Source organism: Xenopus laevis, chromosome 8L (assembly GCF_017654675.1).
Source record: "Xenopus laevis strain J_2021 chromosome 8L, Xenopus_laevis_v10.1, whole genome shotgun sequence".
NCBI classification, from domain to species: Eukaryota; Metazoa; Chordata; class Amphibia; order Anura; family Pipidae; genus Xenopus; species Xenopus laevis.
In genome coordinates this window covers 37,663,833-37,683,726 of record NC_054385.1, presented here as the reverse complement: position 1 = coordinate 37,683,726, position 19,894 = coordinate 37,663,833, and the positions used below count along the sequence as shown (strand labels likewise).

Here is a 19,894-nt window from a genome sequence, read left to right as displayed (position 1 = left end):
AGGCCTGACAAAGCTCAATCTATATCCAGTTTGCCTGAACAGAATTTCTAGTATGACCACTCACATGCAGTTGATTTAGACTTCAAGCTTGCTGAGGGCCAGTTAGAGCAAAAAAGAACAAACTAAAAATTCGCTAGTCTTTTAAGAGAAATTTACAAAAAATAATCTCATGGTGGGCAACAAAAAACTTTAAAAAAAATGAAATTAGCCCATGGGATCATTTATTCTTGTACAGAAGATTTGTTGTAATAGATGAAAATGCTGATACAAAGGTACATTTCATGCAGGGAGCTGCAAAGCAACTGGGCACACACAAAAAACTCCGAAATTAGGGGTTACCTACAGCGATAAGATATGTCCGGATGAAATATAAAACTATGGTGACATAGTGGGAGATATTCTTGACATCTAAACAAAGGAGCTATGTGCAAAAGCAGCAGTGTTACATTAAAAACACCTACAGTATAAAAAAAGAAGAATCCTGTCCTCATTTTAGATTGTAAGCTCTGTGATACCATCTGTATCAGATGGTATACAGATAACAATATTTGTTGTTTCGGGACTTATCGGTACAAACTGAGGTCAAGGAGTTAAGGCAACATCATAAAGAATAAAAAGAAAATGCAGTCACATGACTGCATGCGCAACAAGCTTCTAATTCCACCTACAAATAATTGAAGAGGTCAGAGCAAGTAAAAAAATCCAGCCAATAATACTGCCTCTGCTGTGATAATTCTTCTGTTATTGTGCAGTAATAAGTTCCAATGCATAATTTACAATTCAAACAAAGGTACAGAGAGAAAGTCAACAAAATTAACAAAGGGAAATGGGAAAACGCTATAGTCTGCACAAGGAAAACGTGACTCTACTGCAATATTATGGTATTATTAGAGGTTTGTTCGAGCGCTGTATCATGAACTCCACATATTATACTTTGTCCCAGGGAGTAAAATCAAAAAGTAGATTTCAGTTCCAACAGGGCTACTTTCTATTTTAGAAAAAGATTCAGCCAATATTTGAGAATTCTTTTTATCGACTCACTGAGCAGTTTCGGTTTTATTACTGTTGGTGCTTATTGGATCAACTGGGAAGGGATTTGCATAGATTAAACTTGATGGGCTTACATCCTTTGTCCAGCTTCTTACAATATGCAGGCAATTATGGTTTATGGATTTTCAGGACTAAAAAGGGACAATTAACATGCAATTTAATTACTCTGACATATATCAAATATTCTCAACATTACTACACTCAGGGGAAGAAAATAACATTTCCAAAATTGGGGTGGGGGATGATACAGGTTTTATTTCTCTTATTTTACCTTTTGAGCCCCAAATACATTTTTAAAAGGAAACCACAATCTGTCCTAACAAGGTGGTAATGGTGACATTAAACACTGCATCAATATTCTTATCTCTTTTTAAAAGATTTATTAGAACCATTGCAGTAAGTCAATTCCATTTTCCTATAATCTCTTTGAAGGACCTTGGGTCATTCCTGAATCTTCTTGCAAGAATATTGCTGAGAATGTAATATTGACCTTGAGCATATTTGTATAGGCTGCATATGTAGACATCACAATCCAATATAGGTTTTATTTTGCAGTAATTCTGGAGTTTTCTTGGAGGAACACAACCCCGATGGGCTACACACACACACATATATATATTTGTATGTACATAACAAAGATGACATAAAAGCTTATTTTTACCTTTTTACAAAGAACCAACTGGTGATCAAAGAGGAAGAAGACTCTTTGCTGGTTGCGTCCGTATGGTTGGTAAATCCACTGCATCTCACCGGTGTAGATAAGTTCTGAGCTTCGGTCCAAGATATCATCTCCCTGTTAAAAGGAAAGAGAGAACATGTTGGAGGGTTTCTATCACATTTCTTTAACTATCACATGGTGCTTGGTTCCTATTGAAATAGGGAAGAATAGTCCCCTAGTCTGGCATACTTATAACAAAGACACAAAAACAAAGTGTCCATTTGAGGGTGAAAATCAGTCAACTTATGCTTCTATCTGCCTCTTTATACAAACCTATTTTTTATTTATTTTTTTTAAAGAAACTTGCAGAGGGAGAGTGGGAGAGAATTCTTCCTTGTCGTCTGGGAACCCAAAACGACTATAAGCTTTCCCTTGTCTAAGACAGTTTTGAATGGCCTACCCCTAGCCATGAACAAGCAGGTAAATTCCTCCCCACAGACAAGGGCACCTGCATTATTCACCATGGTGCCCTTAGCTCCCTAAATATAGCACATGGAATTAATATTATCCCAAACAATAGCCAACATTTTGCTTTTAATATCAAACTGCTTTCATCAGGGATGTACCAAGTCCTTCATTTTATAGATTCCTCCAAATGTATTTGGCCAAATACCAAACCAAATCCAAACCTGAATTTACATATTGAAATAAAAGAAAAAATGGCATTCACCTGGGAACATGTGTCATCTTCATTTGTCCAGAGGTTTAAAGTCAGTGGCATTAAGGATTAGACTACAGTTCATCTTAAATGTTAATATGGCTAGCAATGCCATATTTTATATATGGAACTTATTGAAGGTTCAGCATCTCTATAGTAGTAATGATCCAGGCCTTCAAAGTTGTCACTAGAGTTCCCCATCTTGGATTTTGTTAGGAGTGTTTGTAACACACACATGTGTTTGAGCAGTTGTGGAGAAGCAAAGCTTTAGGGTTGTTGCAAATAATCAAGCAGAAAGTGAAGAGTGCATCATATAAGCTGATTGGGCTACTTTCTGAGCTGCCATGTACCAATTATTATTTACTAATCAGTCCTAAATTATGACATTTATATTATATAATTTCAGTATCTTGTGTCGGTCCCTAAGCTCAATAACTGACAGAGCATGTGCAGTGAATCAGCAGAAAAGAAGAAGGGGAGCTACTGGGGCATCTTTGGAGGAACAGATCTTTACTGCTAAAGGGATGTGGTTGCCTTGGCTGGTGCAGAAGCTCAAAACATAATGTACAAAATATACAAAAAAAAAGGCTTTAAAGAGCATGTAAAGGCAAAAAAAACCCCCATGTTTACTTTCTTAAATGAAAAAGAAACCTATCTCCGATATACTTTAATTTAAAAATGTGTACCGTTTTTATAAGAAACCTGACTGTATGCAGTGAAATTCTCCCTTCATTTACTGCTGTGGATAGGAATTGTCAGACAGTCCCTAACTGCTCTGCAGGGAAACAATCATACTTATCAACAGCAGGGGGAGCCCCCGCCTTACTTCCCAGCCATTCAGAACTCAAGCAGCTTTGTTTTTTTCCCTGTAGAACAGCTGTGTAGAGATTTGTATTGGATACTATTTTTGCCTTTATATCCCTTTTACTGTTTCCAGCTCCAGCTGCAGGGACAAAGATCATGGAGCCAGATTTAAACAGATAAACTGGGATTCTATTTGGAGGATTATTTTGCTGCAGCCACTGGTTCTGCAGAGTTGGAGAAAGTTTGTATTAAACAATACAAAAACTTTAAAATCCACATTAGATTACAACACAGGACCCAGTGCAGTCTGTCTAGTCTGATTATTAATCAGTCTTGCTATATTGGCTTCTGGCAGATATTATTAGACTCGTGCTGTTTTGATCGTTTATGACGATCCCTAAGCAGCCCAGATGACACTGAGCATGTGCACAGTCTTGGTCTTGCAAAGATGTTTAACAAAGTTACAAGTTGGTGACCCCCTTGAAAGCATAAATCATATGTTTATGTTTAGTATACAAAATGCAGTATTTCTAGCCTTATTCTATTTTAGACTTTACTTCCTTTAATTCACCTTTAAACACCAAGGATTGGCTTAATATGAATTGAAAGTGCCTGTTTACCAATTGCCGCTCTTAGGTATTTTACGTAGAGGATTATCTGCACCAATGCCATTTTTGTTTTCACCTTCAACATGTCAGCACTCTGCCTTATATTTATTATTAGGCTCTATATTTTACCTGCCTCACTAGATACTCAGGCTTCCCTGCAGCACATGATGGGGCTATTGTGCGCGCTGCCATTTTTTGCTTCAGAGACTGAGATTGTGCCCTATTTTGATCCTCTCTTCTCTCTCTTGCTGGATTTCTACCCAAGAGGTGGAATGAATGAATGCCTTGCAAGTGATAGTTTGCTAAATACAAATAGCTAAACCATTAGACGCCTTGCATTACTAATAACATTGTTCAGCCACATAGCATGAAAGGGAGTTATTTACTTGTGGAGTGGGTACAGTAATTCCTGATTTAGTGAGTGGCATTGCTAGCTTCTAATTAGAGACTCCCAGACTGATTAGCAATGCGAGCGAGGAGGAGAGATCAGACAAGACAAAAAGAAAAACACATTTTTTTTTTTTGCAGTTTCCCCTTTTTTGATGCCTTCTGTTGTTTGAAAAGCCTCTTGTAGTCTCTGACTTTATTCTTCTCAAGAGAGTTGCTGATCAAGCTGGCCCTGTCTCCAGAACAGCATCTTAACGGCACGATGCACGGTTTTCAGGCCAGCGTTTGATGTGTGAAGGCATGAAAAAAGGGCTTTTAAATGTTGAGTTTCAATGTTTTCCTGGAGAATCTGAACACACATAAAAGCATCCAAGCTGAAAGCTATATAGGCTGTTCTGCTATTATGCACAAAACCTGTTTAACCCCTTTACTACAGGAATCCCTGGCTTTAATCAGGCGCAGTGCAAGCCTTCTCTGTTCATTGATCCATGCTGACAACTGGAAGGCTGTAGGAAAACACTTAACAGTGACAGCCTGCATTCTCCAACAGCATGGGGGATCTACAGATGGATGGGGAATGGTGTCTCTTGCTACACCTCACTTTTCTCTGAAGATAGTTTTCTAGGTCTAATTGGTACAAGATGGCCCAGGATGACCTGATAACTATGGCTTCATTCGTACTGCAAGTGAGAAAATAAAAAAAAAAACACTTGAGTTTATGCAGAAATGCCACCGATCAGTAATTAGGCATGTCCCACCAAGTCAAGCTGGCCATATGCATAGCACTTGGCAAGATTTCCAGTAGTTGTATGCTGGACAGATGATCTCTAATAATATCTATGACCATGGATAACAGTTGGTCATCAACAGGACATGTTTGAGAAATGAAATTGCCAAAGCACTATGTAAAGGCAGTGCATGAGCAGTTAAGGAAATGAAGAGGAAACACAAATGTTCTGGTTGTCAGCCCCAGTGAAAGAAAAGTAGCCATACAATGCCTGACCCACCTTGTATTAAAATAATAGTCTTTATTGGTTCCAATTTAAGAGCAGGCAAGAGGATCAAGAGCTAATGCATTTTGGACTCTTTAGGCTTTTTATTAAGGGTGTAAGAAAGGGGGTAAGGGTGTAAGAAATGAGTCAGGTCTTCATCCTCTTGCCTGTTTTTAAACTTGAGCTATTAAAGACTAGTATTTTACTTTACTTTACTTCGAGTAAGCGCTGCTGTCAAAACTTTGAGAAGTACATCTGAGGTTATTTATGGTGAGCTGGGAGCAGCTAATTTTTGTCCTGCTTATCCCTGTATGTTTGGTTTGTGGGTCCATTGGTCAAAGGATTTGCCCATGCATGGCCTACTTAAGAATGTGTAGTGTTGCTACTTGACCAGGTCTACATTTGGTCATATTCCTACATATGTTTCATGCATGTGACACTGAAGTAGCAACCAATAACCTACTCTTGTTGTACTTGCTTTAGTAGAATGCTAAACAAATGGGGCTTCACTTCTATTCATTGGGCTGCATTGCTCACCATTTGTTCTACACAGGATTATTTGTGGCTTGCAGAACCAAGCAGCCGTGACTCCTCATTTATAGTGGACTGGCTTAGTCATTTAGTAAAATGCAGTCAAGAATACATCATGTTGCAGATACCCAACGGTATAATGATTGCATTCTGGACACTAGGGGCAGTTTAACTATAAACCGTGAAATTTAAAGATATTTTGTCTCCTTTCTTGTATGGTTTTTCATCAAACCATTTATTTATTTTGCTTAGTGGCATTTCAGTTTGGCACATAAGATGATTTATCTGGCTGCTTGGGTCCATTACAATAACACCAAGGGAGCGGCTTGAAAAACATATCAGGCACAAGGAAGTATTTTGTTCTGGTACCCTAAGCACTGGACCTTCAACTACACCCCCTCCCCCTTTGCCTAATGAAAGAAAATGTAATTTTAAGCAAATTATCAACACAGGTTTTCACTTTGTAAATATAACTACTACTACTAAAAACAGCAGGCTTCTGAAACAAATTTTAGAAGATTCAGAACCAACCGTGGAATCAGCATTTAGCAGTAAGTCAAAGGCAACTGGACATTGAGTTTTTCTTGAAAACTTTTCACCACTCTGAGTAGCTTCTTCAGTTCAACTAAAGTGGTAGGGAATTCCCCCATGATTTAAACCCTTGAGGGTAGTAAAGTCACAGATATCCAATTACAATGGCTCCATTGAACTTCAGCAAGATGTTGGTACCAGGATTTTCATTGAGGCCGGTGTTAATCTACCAGTTGAACTGAAGAAGCCACTCAGATGAGCGGTAAAACATTTTCAATAAAAACTCAATGTCCAGTTGCCTTTGACTTGATTCTAATAGATACTGTAGATCATGACCTGGATAAATGAAAATCTTCATAGACAACAGTGAAATTGACAGAAAAACATAAAGGGGGTTATTTACTAAACCTCGATTTTCTCTGGTTGAGGTTTTTTTGAGCAAAAACTCAAATTTTTAGACGGGAAAAAAACTCAAATTTTTCTAGATTTATTATACCCCGAAGCTGATAAAAGTTAGAATCCGAAAATCGACCATCTCAAACCTGCTGAGGTCCTGTAGAAGTCAATGGCAGATGTCCATTTTACAGTTTGAAGATATTGTGATCTGCTCTGGGTTTCGTCCAATAATCAACAATTCAGGGTTTTTTCGGCGATAACCCAAAAAAATCAAGCGATTAGGGTGTTAAATATGAAAGATTTTTACAATTTACATTTTCACTCGATTTTATCAAGTCTTTTCCCGACCTTATTTTTTCGAGTTATTTTATTGATAAATAATATGAAATCGTGGATGGGAGTTTGGTTGAGCTTGGTTTATTTGAGTTTTAGTAAATAACCCCCCTTAATATTGTTTTTTTTTTCTTCCGTTAGAGAGTAATGTCCCCTTTAAGAGTGGTTACATCTGAGCTGCTTTCTGCTTGTCCACATTGCAAATGACCATCTGCCTGACACTTCTGCTCCCTGCTACTCTACTACTAAAAGGCAAGATTATATAAACGGCGCGACACAATATTTTCAAAAGTGTTAGTATTTGTGAAAGCAAAGTTCATTTTGTTAAAAAGACTCAACAAGCATACAGTTAAAGGCAAGTTAAAAATACAATATTACTGATTTTAATAAATACATTATAATGCTGATGCAAATAGTCCGTTTCTATTCTGGGGTCAGGAAGGATTGTTTCCATGTTTGATGTAAACAGGAGATAGCTGATTATTTTTCCTTCCTCTGGATCATCATGAATACAAAATGAAATCGTAGAAGTGAAATCTTGAACCATATAAGCCAATGATTCATATCATTTACCAAGGAATTTATTTGAGAGCCCTTACACAAAAATATATGACCAATGCAGTTTTCTGATGAATAAAATATAAAGCTGCCCTAATAAAAATTTTCTACAGATCCAAGTCAGAAACATGGCGCTCATATCTGCCTCACTTTAGTAGCCCTGAGCAACAGTCAGCAATGTGATCTGTCTCCTGTAGGCAGAATAATGAAATAAAGTCACTGATTGGTTGCTGTGGGTTATTGAGCTAGTGCTAATAAATAAGCCTCAAGAATTGTATGTATGTATGAATGTGTGTATATATCTATATATATATCTATATATATATATATATATATATATATATATATATATAGATATATATATAGATATATATACCAATTATTCAGAGACCAGCACTCCCTATAGTAAAAGCCAATTTCTTTATTGTGTCTGTGCCCTGTATATATATATATATATAGATATATATATATATATATATATATATATATATATATATATATATACATGCACTATACAGCACCGCTATATATAAATAGAACAAATGGGTCATAATAAAAACAAATGGATACAAAGTACAGCTACATTAAAGATTAAGTGCTATGTGTAAATACATATGCGATTCCTGCATTGTACAGTTTACAATCTAAGCGTTAAAGAATAAATGCAAACTCTCATTCTCTGCATGAACCCAGAATCTTCCAGTAAGGATTTGGCTAACTCCTGAACCAAATTCAGACTGCATATTAAGGTACAGAAAGGGGAAGCAAAATGTGCACACATCAGGGTGCAGAAAAAACATGTGATCCCCTTAATCATGTGGCCTAAAGTCACATGGTTTTAAGGGTTCAGATTTGGTTAAGCCAGGCTCTTGGATTTGGAATCCTGCTGAAAAAAGGCTCAGGTTTGGTGCATCCCTACAGTTTTCAGATCTGAACAAAAGAAGAGCTTCACACGATATTGGCAGAACTTTGGGCAGATCAGGTATCAGGGACTGTAGGAGTGAAATGAGGTGTGTCCGGGCAGATTGGAAGCAAGGCATAATTTATGGCATGAATGTTAAAGCAAGCAACGTGTTGGTTTGGACTATGCTGGACTAACTGGTAATGGCTGGGAACATCTGCTTTATTAAAGCTCCAACATGGGTTAACTGTGTACAGTTAAACTTAGGAGATGAAACCATAAAAATCAAGCAACAAGGGAAGTTAGAGAAGTACATTTTAACTGAAACAACATTAAGAACTGCAGCTCTCCCTTGTGAAAAATAAAGGCAAGGGTGGTTTTAATACCACTCTCTATGGCACAGATCCTACACTTGTGCTTAGGAGGTTAAGGATACTGGGGATTATAGTTCTTCCGTAGCTTGAACAAGGGGCTATGAGATATAATTGGGCACTAGCAGGGATGCCTGCTGTAAGACAAGGAAGACAAGCAAGGTGACCCAAGAAAATAAGATGTCAGGCCTTTAATTGAGGGATGAAGATATTGATCAGGTGTTGCAGGAGAGGTGCAGGTGTCAGTCGTGTGCTGGGGGTCACCTCTATCTCCAATCCCAATAAAGATTAATCATCTGAAACTGATACATTGCCATCCATCAAGTTTAAAAGCAGAGTGTTGGAGGGATCTATTATAGAGTTTTCACGTTGCCTATAACTCACTATAAAAATAACCAAAGCCAGACTGGAAGCAGAATATTTTTTTTTATGTGTATAATTGAAATACATTTTCAGTATCAGTGTGTGACAACAAAGCAGACTTGGCTCATATGTCATGTTGTACTAGTGGCAGGGCAAACAGTTGTTGCTCTTCAACTCCCAGCATTCTCTGTCAGCTTTTGGACAGCCACCATATTATCTGGTGTTATCTCAGAGCTACAGCTCCTTGGGACATATCATATTGTGGTTCACCTGTCAGAGGGGTGTTGGGAGTTTAGCAAGAGACCTGGCCAAATGTTATTCTGCAGCTGCTATTGTTGCAACCTCTTTATTTCTCCCTATGCCTATAGCTGCTGATTTGTGCAGTACAACACTGTGTTACACCCAGGGCACCCTCTAAAAGACAGGGTTAAATAGAGAAGACCGAATTATAGAATAGATATCAACACAGGGCTCAAATCAATTAAGTGTGACAAGGGTATAGGCAATTCTCTTTGTCAGATAGGGTATCTCTGTAAGAGAGCGGAGTATAGAGCTAGCCCTGAGGTGGCTGGCCTTATGCTACCCCTACCTTGAACCCTGTGCTTGAATTGGGGCAAGGGAAGGGGATGCACTGCTAGTAAAGACAGTGCTCCTCCAGTCAACAATGAGAAATCAACTATGTAATTATAGTGTTTGACTGGTCATTTCATTCCTTTAACTGGGACTAATTTAAACATCAGCCTATTTAGGTTAATGTCCTCCTTTTTTGGTCCAACATTTTGTCATACTGCCTGTTATATGTACCTTTTAGCAGTGGTGACAACCACTACACACAAGAGCAATTTAGCTGCAAGCAGTGCAGATCTGATGCCAGCAGCCTTCAAGAACCTTCTTACCTCCCAGTCTATGACTGACGCCTGCCACTGAGCGATCTTGTCGATATTTTCTAGCCTCCTCTTTCGCTCGTTGATCTGTTGTGTGACGTTTCTCATGACAGCGAGAGCGGCTGCCACGTACCTGTAATCACTGCAGAAAGAAGAGACATCCATTGAGGCCTGAATGGGAACGGCAAAGCACCTGAGCAGCTCACTTACTGCTTAATGTCACGGGAGCGTTACATCCATGAACAGAAACAAACAAGAGTTAGGATCAATTTCCCTACTGACTGTAGCTTTTCCAATATTCACAAATGACTCTATCTGCTTCCTTTAACTCATTTCTTGACACATCTCTGGTGCTTCTGAAGTAAAGGGAACATATACCTTTCATAATGCTGTGGTTGCTCAACCCAAATGTTTCTGACTGCAGCACCCAGCGTTCTTCTTCAGCATATTATCATGGGTTACAGCAAGCCAGCAACCACAGAGATGGACTATAACAATACGTGCCCTGGATCAGTGGTCCAGTTGATTTTAGTGTAACTTCCAGTAAGAATCTTGCCTGCTCTGTCTACACTTGGCTCTATTCTTTTCATTTTTTCTTTTCACTCTGTTTTCATACAGTGCCCCAGAAATATAAAGACAGGGTGGCCATGCCATTGGAACTTAAGAGGTAAGGGGGCCTTGTTTTATATGACATAGAGCTGCTGGCCGCAGTAGTCTTATTCCATAGGAGGTATATAAATAAACTATGTTTTTCATGTGTTTTATCACTCTTTAATGGACATTATTATAGTGCTGTAGGGAGAGGGAAACAAATGGAATTGCATTCAGGAAAAAACAAAATGGAATGTTTTTAAGTGACTTAATGTTTAGAATGCTTTCCATGCCAGGGACATAAATAATCATGGTTGTTCACGGGGACTGACATGACTGAGAAGTCTAGAAAATGATGGCTCCTAGCTGAAAACAAAAATGTTCATAGAGAACTGTACTTTATATTGACAGGGGTCTCTGTCCACAAGGCAGGTATGTCACACAAAGTATTGGTTCATTATGATTTATGTCACAGCCCATCGCCACAAGCCCGCTTGAAATGTCAGTAGTGATATCCTGGGGGCTAACAGAGCAATGATAATATCACCCAGTATTGGGGAAGCTCTTTCAGAGAATGTGGATTTTACAACATAATGCACACCAACTAGAAATAGAAAGGGAACCTTCACTGCTTTTAGGGATGTAATTAAAAATGAGCCTTTAAGGGAAAGCATACTCTATTAACAAGGATTTTTTTTTTTATTATTAAATTAGTAGGGTTTGTGATTAACACACGTTTTGTCAGTTGTTTTAAGAAATACAGGTATGGTTATGGGTATGTTATCCTGAATACTCGGGACCGGAGGTTTTCTGGATAATGGATTCTTCCATAATTTGTATCTTCATACCTTAAGTCTACTAGAAGATCATGTAAAAATGTAATAAACCCAATAAGCTGGTTTTGTTCCAAATAAGGATTAAGGGGCACATTTACTTAGCTCGAGTGAAGGAATAGAAGAAAAAATACTTTGATTTCAAATGTTTTTTTGGCTACTTTGACCATCGAATTGGCTACTTCGACCTTCGATTACGACTTCGAATCGAATGATTCAAACTAAAAATCGTTAGACTAGTCTACCATTCGATAGTCGAAGTACTGTCTCTTTAAAAAAACTTTGACCCCCTACTTCGCCACCTTAAACCTACCGAGCATCAATGTTAGGTATATTGGAAAGTTGCTTAGAATTATTTTTTCTTTTATTAGGAACATTATTAATTTAAAGTTGACTTGCCCTTTAAGTATCTACAAAAAGCAGGGGGCACGTGTCTTAGACGGCATTACCTCCATCATGCCATTGTAATTAAAAGGAGGCAGAATGAGTACCATTGGGGGAAGGGAGTTAAAATAAAAAGCAAAAATGTTAAACCCAGTTCAGTGATCTTTGGCGGTACTTGCATGTAGTATTTCTTCACACTCCATATGTGTATATGAATATACATTTTTTTTTAATGCTCAGAATTCTACTCATCTAAAACAATTTGCCATTAATAGATATGTACAAGGACAGCATGTAAGCAGTGAACAATCATAATGGCTGCCAATCATTGGGCAATAAAGGAAAGAAATGTGTGGCATATATGCCATGTTTTAATTTTCTATTTCCATTGCTTTTTGTTCATAATAAAGAGACAAAAGGCAGCTGCTTTGGGGGTTGCGAGGACGGGCAATCCATCTTCTCAAGGAAAAATACAGCAGCTAAGTTATTGATTCCTACCTTATGTATTCATTTCCTCGCACTGGACTTCAAAGCTCATTTTAATTAGAGGGATACATCATGGCACCTGCCATTGGCGTATGATTAACTAGGGCCACGGCAGAATTTTAATGAATGACTGAGAGAAAGTCAACATCACGGCCCAAAAAGGACAGATGGATGGTTCAATTGGGTTAAAGTAGTGCTGATAAGGCAGCAGGAGCCACATTTTTGCTTATAATAAATCTTTAGCTGCAGGCATTCACAGGCATACAGTAAGCGCCATACATAGAAGGTGCTGTTCTAGGTTATGGCAGGTGTTAAGCTTGCTGTTGTACTTTAGGTTATATTTTTTGACTGTGAAACTATTATTATCAGGTGTTTCCCAATGAAGTGAATGAAAGGCTACAGAGGTAGGTTGTTGTCAGCTGGTGGGACTTCGTGTGGCATCAGGCTAAGGCCTAAACTCTTATAATGTACAGTGATATAATGGATAAGGAAGGCATGCCAAGCTGCACTGGTACCTGTGATCCTGTGCTGTGTACTTTAATAGTTCGGCCAACTGTAGTGGGTACTTGCAGATCTTTTGTACAGGGGTTAGGAGAAACCCATCAATAGCAATGTCTATCATCTGCTGAAGCAACCTGCATGCCTCGAAGAAATGCTGGTATCTCCCATCCTTCATGAGTTTGGAGAGCTCCATGCAGGCATCCAAATGATTGTTACAGTACTCGGAGTAAATCCAAAACCCATCTTGCTGTATGAGTAGAAGGCCGTGGGAAATCGAGCAAAAAGAAAGCCAGGAACAGAAACATAGAAAGAAGAGAATGTACAAATGAATACAGTGGAACAGTTCAGACATTATAGGAACACCTATAGCTCTGTATTATTTTACAGAAAGTTTTTCTATCATTGAATTCTTTATTGTTCTTTTCTCATTTTACTCATTTTGCATGTCTTGTGTGCTCTTGAGAGCTGGGCCCTCTAACCCAACTATCATTCTGTAACCTATGTTTGTTAATTTGCTCAAATTTATACAATTATTGTAAAACACTATATAAATAAATGATAATGCTGTAACTAGAGGAAGATAACTGCTGTTAATGGACCTGGAAAGCTTCATGATCAGTCCTTTAGAACAATCAAACCAGCTCTTTATAACTTTATAAAACAGAACTAGTGTCACATAGAAATGGAAATGATTCGCTAACATTAGCATAAACGTATTGCTTCCCAAAACTCATAAAATGCTTTCTTTCAAGCCATCCTGGTGTTTATTGGCATTGCTTGATTATATGCTCTGATGTCTGTTGACTTATTTAAGGGGAAAGCATCTTGAAATTAAGTTTCACATCTGTTGTTAATTTATTTTTAACAGTTTCTGTAAATATATCTTATCTTGTTAACATTATGAACCTTTTAAAAGATATTAAAGTAGAGCTAACTCCCCCCATCCTTTTAACAGTTCTGCATTGGTCCCACTGTATCTTACCCAGACACATCACTGGCAGTTTAGAAACCTCATGGGTCCAGATTGGCTTCCAGTTCACATGCGACTGCCAAGGAGCCTAAAACCACTTGTTTTGCAGCCAAAAACAACAGTCACTAACTGTAATTGCCATGTAGAGAAAAGATACGGAAGACCCCTGGGGTTTTTTAAAGTTCTATTTGTGTTGTTGAGAAGGGATCCCAATGTGGGGGTGCTGTGAATTAAAATGCAAGGGTACAACTTTTGTGTCAATACTATTTGAGTGTCAGGAAGGATCAGGCAGGGACCACAGACACAGAGGTATTATGTGATTGGAGGACAAGTTTGTAAACATATTAGCTAAAGAGCTGCATCAATGACATGGTTTGGCTAGGGAATGCCCCCCTTAACTAGCATTGCTATGTTTGACATCAGCTTTCATATACAATTGCCCAAACAGTGAGAACTGGAATACAACATTAAAGGGTCATTGGTTCACGACAGAATAAAGGAGTTTTCCCATAGATATTAGTGAAAACAATCCATCTCTCCAACACAAGCTAATAACCTATAATGAGACACATTGATTAAATGCAAATGCTTTGACCTGCCCACTCCCTGGCTGCCTGTACCCCCTTCAACACATGCAGCCTGTCGCAGGAAAATGAAAAATGAGTTGTAACGATCCCTAATTAAGAAGAACTGCCTCCCTACAATCAGTTAAGCTCAGTCGCAATTGTGTCCCTTATTTTCTAATATAATCCCTCACTTTCCAGAATTGTCTGGGCTCACTTCAATACCTTCTCTCAGTGGTTTTCAAACTGTGGCAATGGCTCCACACTGCACTTGCAAGGTAAGGAGTGTGAATGATACCTATTTTTGTTTGTTTCCTAGTCTGAAGGTCTTTAAAGCTAACCTACAGGATTTCAATACATGGACTTCATAAGCTATTAAAAATAACTGTTCCGCTGTCCCAATTGTTCAGTTAAAACTAGAGCAAATCCATGGTGGTCTAATGTGGCCCGGAATACATTAAGACTGGTATCCTATTGCCAAGATACATACTTGTAAGGTTTAAAGGTGGTTTAATAAAGTCTGGTGAATGTAGGTTGGATTTATCTCCATCCACTAAGGCCAATTGGATTCTACCTGCTTAGACTTTATTTGGTGTAAAATCTTTATCAGCAAAAAGATAGCAAGTGTCATCTTCTGATTTTGGTAAATCATAGACAGATCCTGTCCATATCATAAATATAATTTAAAAAGATTTTTCCTGAAGCTTGGCCTCCGATTATAAATCTATACAGAGATTGGTAAAGGAAGAGCAAACTTAGCCCCCATTGGTGTCCCACAGAAATTGTGTTTCAATAGATACTCTCGACCTTTAATCAGAAATTCTCTAAGACTCTCTGTGTAATTACTATACTTAGGTAAATGCTAATTACATAATTAAAAGCCATGATTCCTTATCATGTGGTGGCACCAAGTTTATGAAGCCCACCCATATCTGTCCTCCCACCTAAAGCTACTCAAAAACTGTTGAAGTGTTGTGTGTCTCTGACATGTGCTGTATCCAGCTCAGCATATCAATAAAACTGAGGGAGAGAAGAATTGGACATTGAAAGATGAAGCAGGAGAAGCACAGGCTGCACTTGTGAAACACTGGATTGAGCTAAAAAATGCACTTACATAATAACAGCCTCTTCACTCGAGATTAAAATCTTAAAAAGGGGAAATTATAATTTTCCTGACTTTCTCTGACATATTCACAGATGATCATGAAGGCCAGACCTGTGTGGCTTATGTAACAGCGCTATAATTGAGCCCCAGGCCCTTAGGCATTTAGTCAACTCAAGTGTAATGTTCATTCTGTACTCTGGTCTGGTGCATTTTACTGCTCAACTGCTGTCATTTAGCAGTGTCAGAAAAGCAACATTCAACCATTTTCAATAGTAAGAAAGTCTGCATAGGACTTTAACACCATGATTACCATAAACACTTTATTTTCATTTTTATGTGCTCAGAAGGTCTGACCAGTAGTCCTCCAACTGCTGAAATACAGCCTAAGCGGTCTTTTTTGGAGGGGGTCCAGCAGGACAACAGGGGGAAACAATGGGGGGGGGAATTCTGGAAGGGGAATGCAGCTGTGGAATCGCTGGTATAATAAGGAGAGATGGTGCCTATAGTAGCATTGGGATAATAGCCTCTGGGAAGGGACTGTGACTGTGGGATAGCAGATATAGTAGGGAGTGATGGTGCCTATAGTAACAGTGGGATAATAGTCTCTGGGAAGGGAGTGTGGCTGTGGGATAGCAGGTATAGTAGGGAGAGATGGTGCCTATAGTAGCAGTGGGATAATAGTCTCTGGGAAGGGACTGTGGGATATCAGGTATAGTAGGGAGAGATGGTGCCTATAGTAACAGTGGGATAATAGTCCCTGGGAAGGGACTGTGGGATAGCAGGTATAGTAGGAAGAGATGGTGCCTATAGTAGCAGTGGGATAACAGTCTCTGGGAAGGGAGTGTGACTGTGGGATAGCAGGTATAGTAGGGAGAGATGGTGCCTATAGTAGCAGTGGGATAATAGCCTTTGGGAAGGGACTGTAGCTGTGGGATGGCAGGTATAGTAGAGAGAGGGTGCCTATAGTAGCAGTGGGGATAATAGTCTCTGGAAAGGGAATTTTACTGTGGGATGGCAGGTATATTAGGGAGAGATGGTGTCTATAGTAGCATTGGGGATAATAGTCTCTGGGAAAGCAGGTATAGTAGGGAGAGATGGTGCCTATAGTAGCAGTGGGATAATAGTCTCTGGGAAGGGACTGTGGTTGTGGGATAGCAGGTATAGTAGGGAGAGATGGCACCTATCTTATCAATGGGAATAATACCCTCTGGGAACAGATAGTGCCAAAGGGCAAGTTAGATACCAGATTATAACAAATACCTATTGATGCCCAATCTACCTAGCTTTATTTGTTATTGAAGTACAACTCCTAGCATGCCCTGATAGATGAAGGCTGCCAGGGAGGGTTGGCAGTTGTAGTTCAAAGTATGTATTCATAGCATTTGCAATACCAACTTGAGCAATCCTTTTTTTCCTTCAGGAAAGATTTCTACAAAGATGATACTCTGATAATAACATCAGAGAAACTATCCTCTGAGCTTTGAAATCTGACAAGATAGAATGATTTCAGTGCAGAGACAAAACGGCAGCTAAGCTGCCTATTCTTTCAATGAACCTATATGTCTTCCTTTGCTTGGTAATGGTATAATCCTCATTCTGTAAAAATAAACCCTTATGGGATTTAGGTTTATGATAGAAGTGCACAACCAAACCTCATATCCCTGTTATTTGAAGCTGTGGGATGCTGGCCCTTGCACTTAAACAACAGCAGCAAAAGGGCTGCAGAGTGGACATCCCCGCTGTATAAACTCAATATATCTAAACTGTTACACAATATATGTATTTTAGGTCAGAGCCAATGCCTGTCTGTCCTACCCTTTCAGCAAATGCAAACCTAATAGATGGCAGTGTTAGTAAACATAATATGTCCTGACCTATATGAATTCTCATGGGAGCCAAAAATAGGTGCTTACTGCAGTGGTGGAGGCAAGAGGTAGGAAGAATGGATGTAGGCCTGCTGGTCAGCCATTCAGTTCTTTCTCTTAAGAACGGAATGTTTCTGTTTATCTTAGCAGTTGGTACTCTAACTACATCAGTTATACAGTAAATATAGGGCTATATAATATATCTCCAACTTGGGAAGATGCATGCCATTTTCTGTCATGAAGTTTTTTGCTTTTACTCAGTACCCGAAGAGGGTTATTACATTCATTACATTCTGATAAAAGATGTCAGGATATAAATAAGACCTATCATCAAGTTGAAAGAAACTTACATGTTCCAGAAAACAAGGCCCTATTTCACTAAGGTGCGGCTCCTCGGTATTATACTGCTTCTCGAGATCTCTCACGAAACCCATTTGGAATCGGTAAATGTCCTCAATGTTTCCAAATATCACCTTCAGCTGCTCATCGCTGAACATATCCCTCCGCTTTCTGCATTGCTTTAAATAACCCTGTGAAGAAAAGCAAGTAAAACAGTTCACATTCCAGATCCCAACAGACAGATGTTGACCCTGCCCCATACACCCTTCTTCCCCAACTGGAAAACTTGGATGTTTTAAAACTTTACCCCTTGTCATTCTACAACCTACCCTATCCCCTATTTTTTGTTCTTAACCTCATCCCAATTTTTGGACTGTTACTGAGGACTAAATAGGTAAAATAGAAAGGCACCCATTACCTTGGAAAATCAGAAAAATAGAAACAGAAAGTTTACAACATTTATGTGTTGCATGAGCAAACCAACACAAATTTAGTCACAGGTCTACCCACTTTAAAGGAAAAGGAAAGGCTTAAATGAAGTAAGCTTTATCAGAAAAGTCTATATAAATACACCAGTAAACCCTGAAATTAATGCTGCTCTGAGTCCTCTGTTAAAAGAAACACAGCATTTTTTTCCTTCTATTGTGTACACATGGGCTTCTGTATCAGACTTCCTGTTTTCAGCATAAACCTCCAGGACTTGGGCTTGAGCATGCTCAGTTTGCTCCTCTCCCACACCCTCCTCCCCTCCCTGCTGTAATCTGAGCTCAGAGCTATGAGTAGGGAGAGACTCAGGCAGGAAGTGATGTCACACCAAGCTAATATGGCAGCTGCTATACTAAATAAACGAAGAGCTTCTAGAGCTGTTTACTCAGGTATGGTAAAGCATTCTACAGAATAAATAATGTTATAGCTTGCACTATTATGGCTAATCTATTGCCAATAAACTGCTTTGCTAGCTTTCCTTCTCCTTTAATTGAGAGTTCGATATTATAGTGCTTTTTTACTAGTTCCACAGTTAGAAGTGTATTTCGGACCCATCTGCTGAACATTTACACCCAAGGGGTTGGCTATTTTCTGTACTTAATCGGATTACAAATCCAGCCCAAGATACAGGGCACACAACTTTAAGATGCAAGGGATGCCTGTCTGCCTGCTTTTTGCACATTTTTCCCCACCATTAATCAGTGAACCTTTACACATTCATCACCTCAGGCAGAAAGCTATATAAAGTGAAAAGAAAATTAATTTATGTAAACAACCTCATCATCATGTAATTCATTACAGGGTTGTTCAGCTTTAAATTAACGTTTAGTATGATGTAGAGAGTGATATTCTGAGACAGTTGGTTTTCATTTTTTATTATTTGTCGTTTTAAAGTTTGCAGTGTCAGCAATCTGGTTGCTAGGGACAAAATTACCCTAGCAACCATGCACTGGTTTGAACAAGAATGGAATATAAATAGGAGAGAGCCTCCAATGTTAAGAAAGTGGCACAGTATCCAAGAGCAAACCAAGGAAGAAATACAGTATACGGTATATGGTATAGTATGCTCCAGAGTTCAAGTTTAAACAGGGCAGGAAATGTTGAAAATATTTTACACTACAGAGATAAATGCACCTAAGCTTTCCTGATCCATTAGCAGTAGAAAGCAGAGACTGCGCTCACTGGTTTATACCCCATTTCTACCCCAGACAAGGCTGAAGTAGGAACTCACTGAGCTACTTGTTTAGAAATATCCCTCGCGCCACAAACACTGATAATTTAGAGTGGCTGAAATGAACTCACTGTCACTAGACATAAAGTTGAGCGCTGTAATGTCCTGAAGATATTAGCTCACTCGGTGCTTTTGACCTCTGCGGGGGTTTCTAATTATCTTGGCTGCTACTTCTCACTTTTGTGTTGCAGAGAAGCAACAGCCATTAGCCCTAGGATCCCAGGCGCATGAAAAATGTGCTTTGCTGTGGTGAAGGGACCAGACGTCTGGGTGTCATTACAGTGACTGATGGAAGCAACAGTCCTTCTGTGTGTGGACTTTTCACTTTCTATTTTCCTATTTAGGATTTGTCAAAACACACAAAACACAGATTAGCTTTCACTTTCTGTAAGTACATCATGCCTATACCTCCCAACTGTCCCGATTTTCATGGGGCAGTCACGATTTTGACCAGA

The 19,894-nt window shown here is 38.9% G+C and overlaps 1 protein-coding gene across 6 annotated transcripts in view; it reads right to left on the bottom strand.

The window, feature by feature from the left end:
• Positions 1-19,894, bottom strand: part of LOC108698371 (rho guanine nucleotide exchange factor 9) — a 237,404-nt gene that overhangs the window by 17,473 nt on the left and 200,037 nt on the right. For all 6 annotated transcript variants that reach the window (XM_018229799.2, XM_041572711.1, XM_041572712.1 and 3 more), the window contains 4 exons: positions 17,734-17,913; positions 12,895-13,127; positions 10,098-10,227; positions 1,712-1,843 (listed from right to left, as the gene is read on the bottom strand). In XM_018229799.2, coding sequence (XP_018085288.1) covers positions 1,712-1,843; positions 10,098-10,227; positions 12,895-13,127; positions 17,734-17,913 — 675 coding nt within the window. The remainder of the gene's footprint in view (positions 1-1,711; positions 1,844-10,097; positions 10,228-12,894; positions 13,128-17,733; positions 17,914-19,894) is intronic.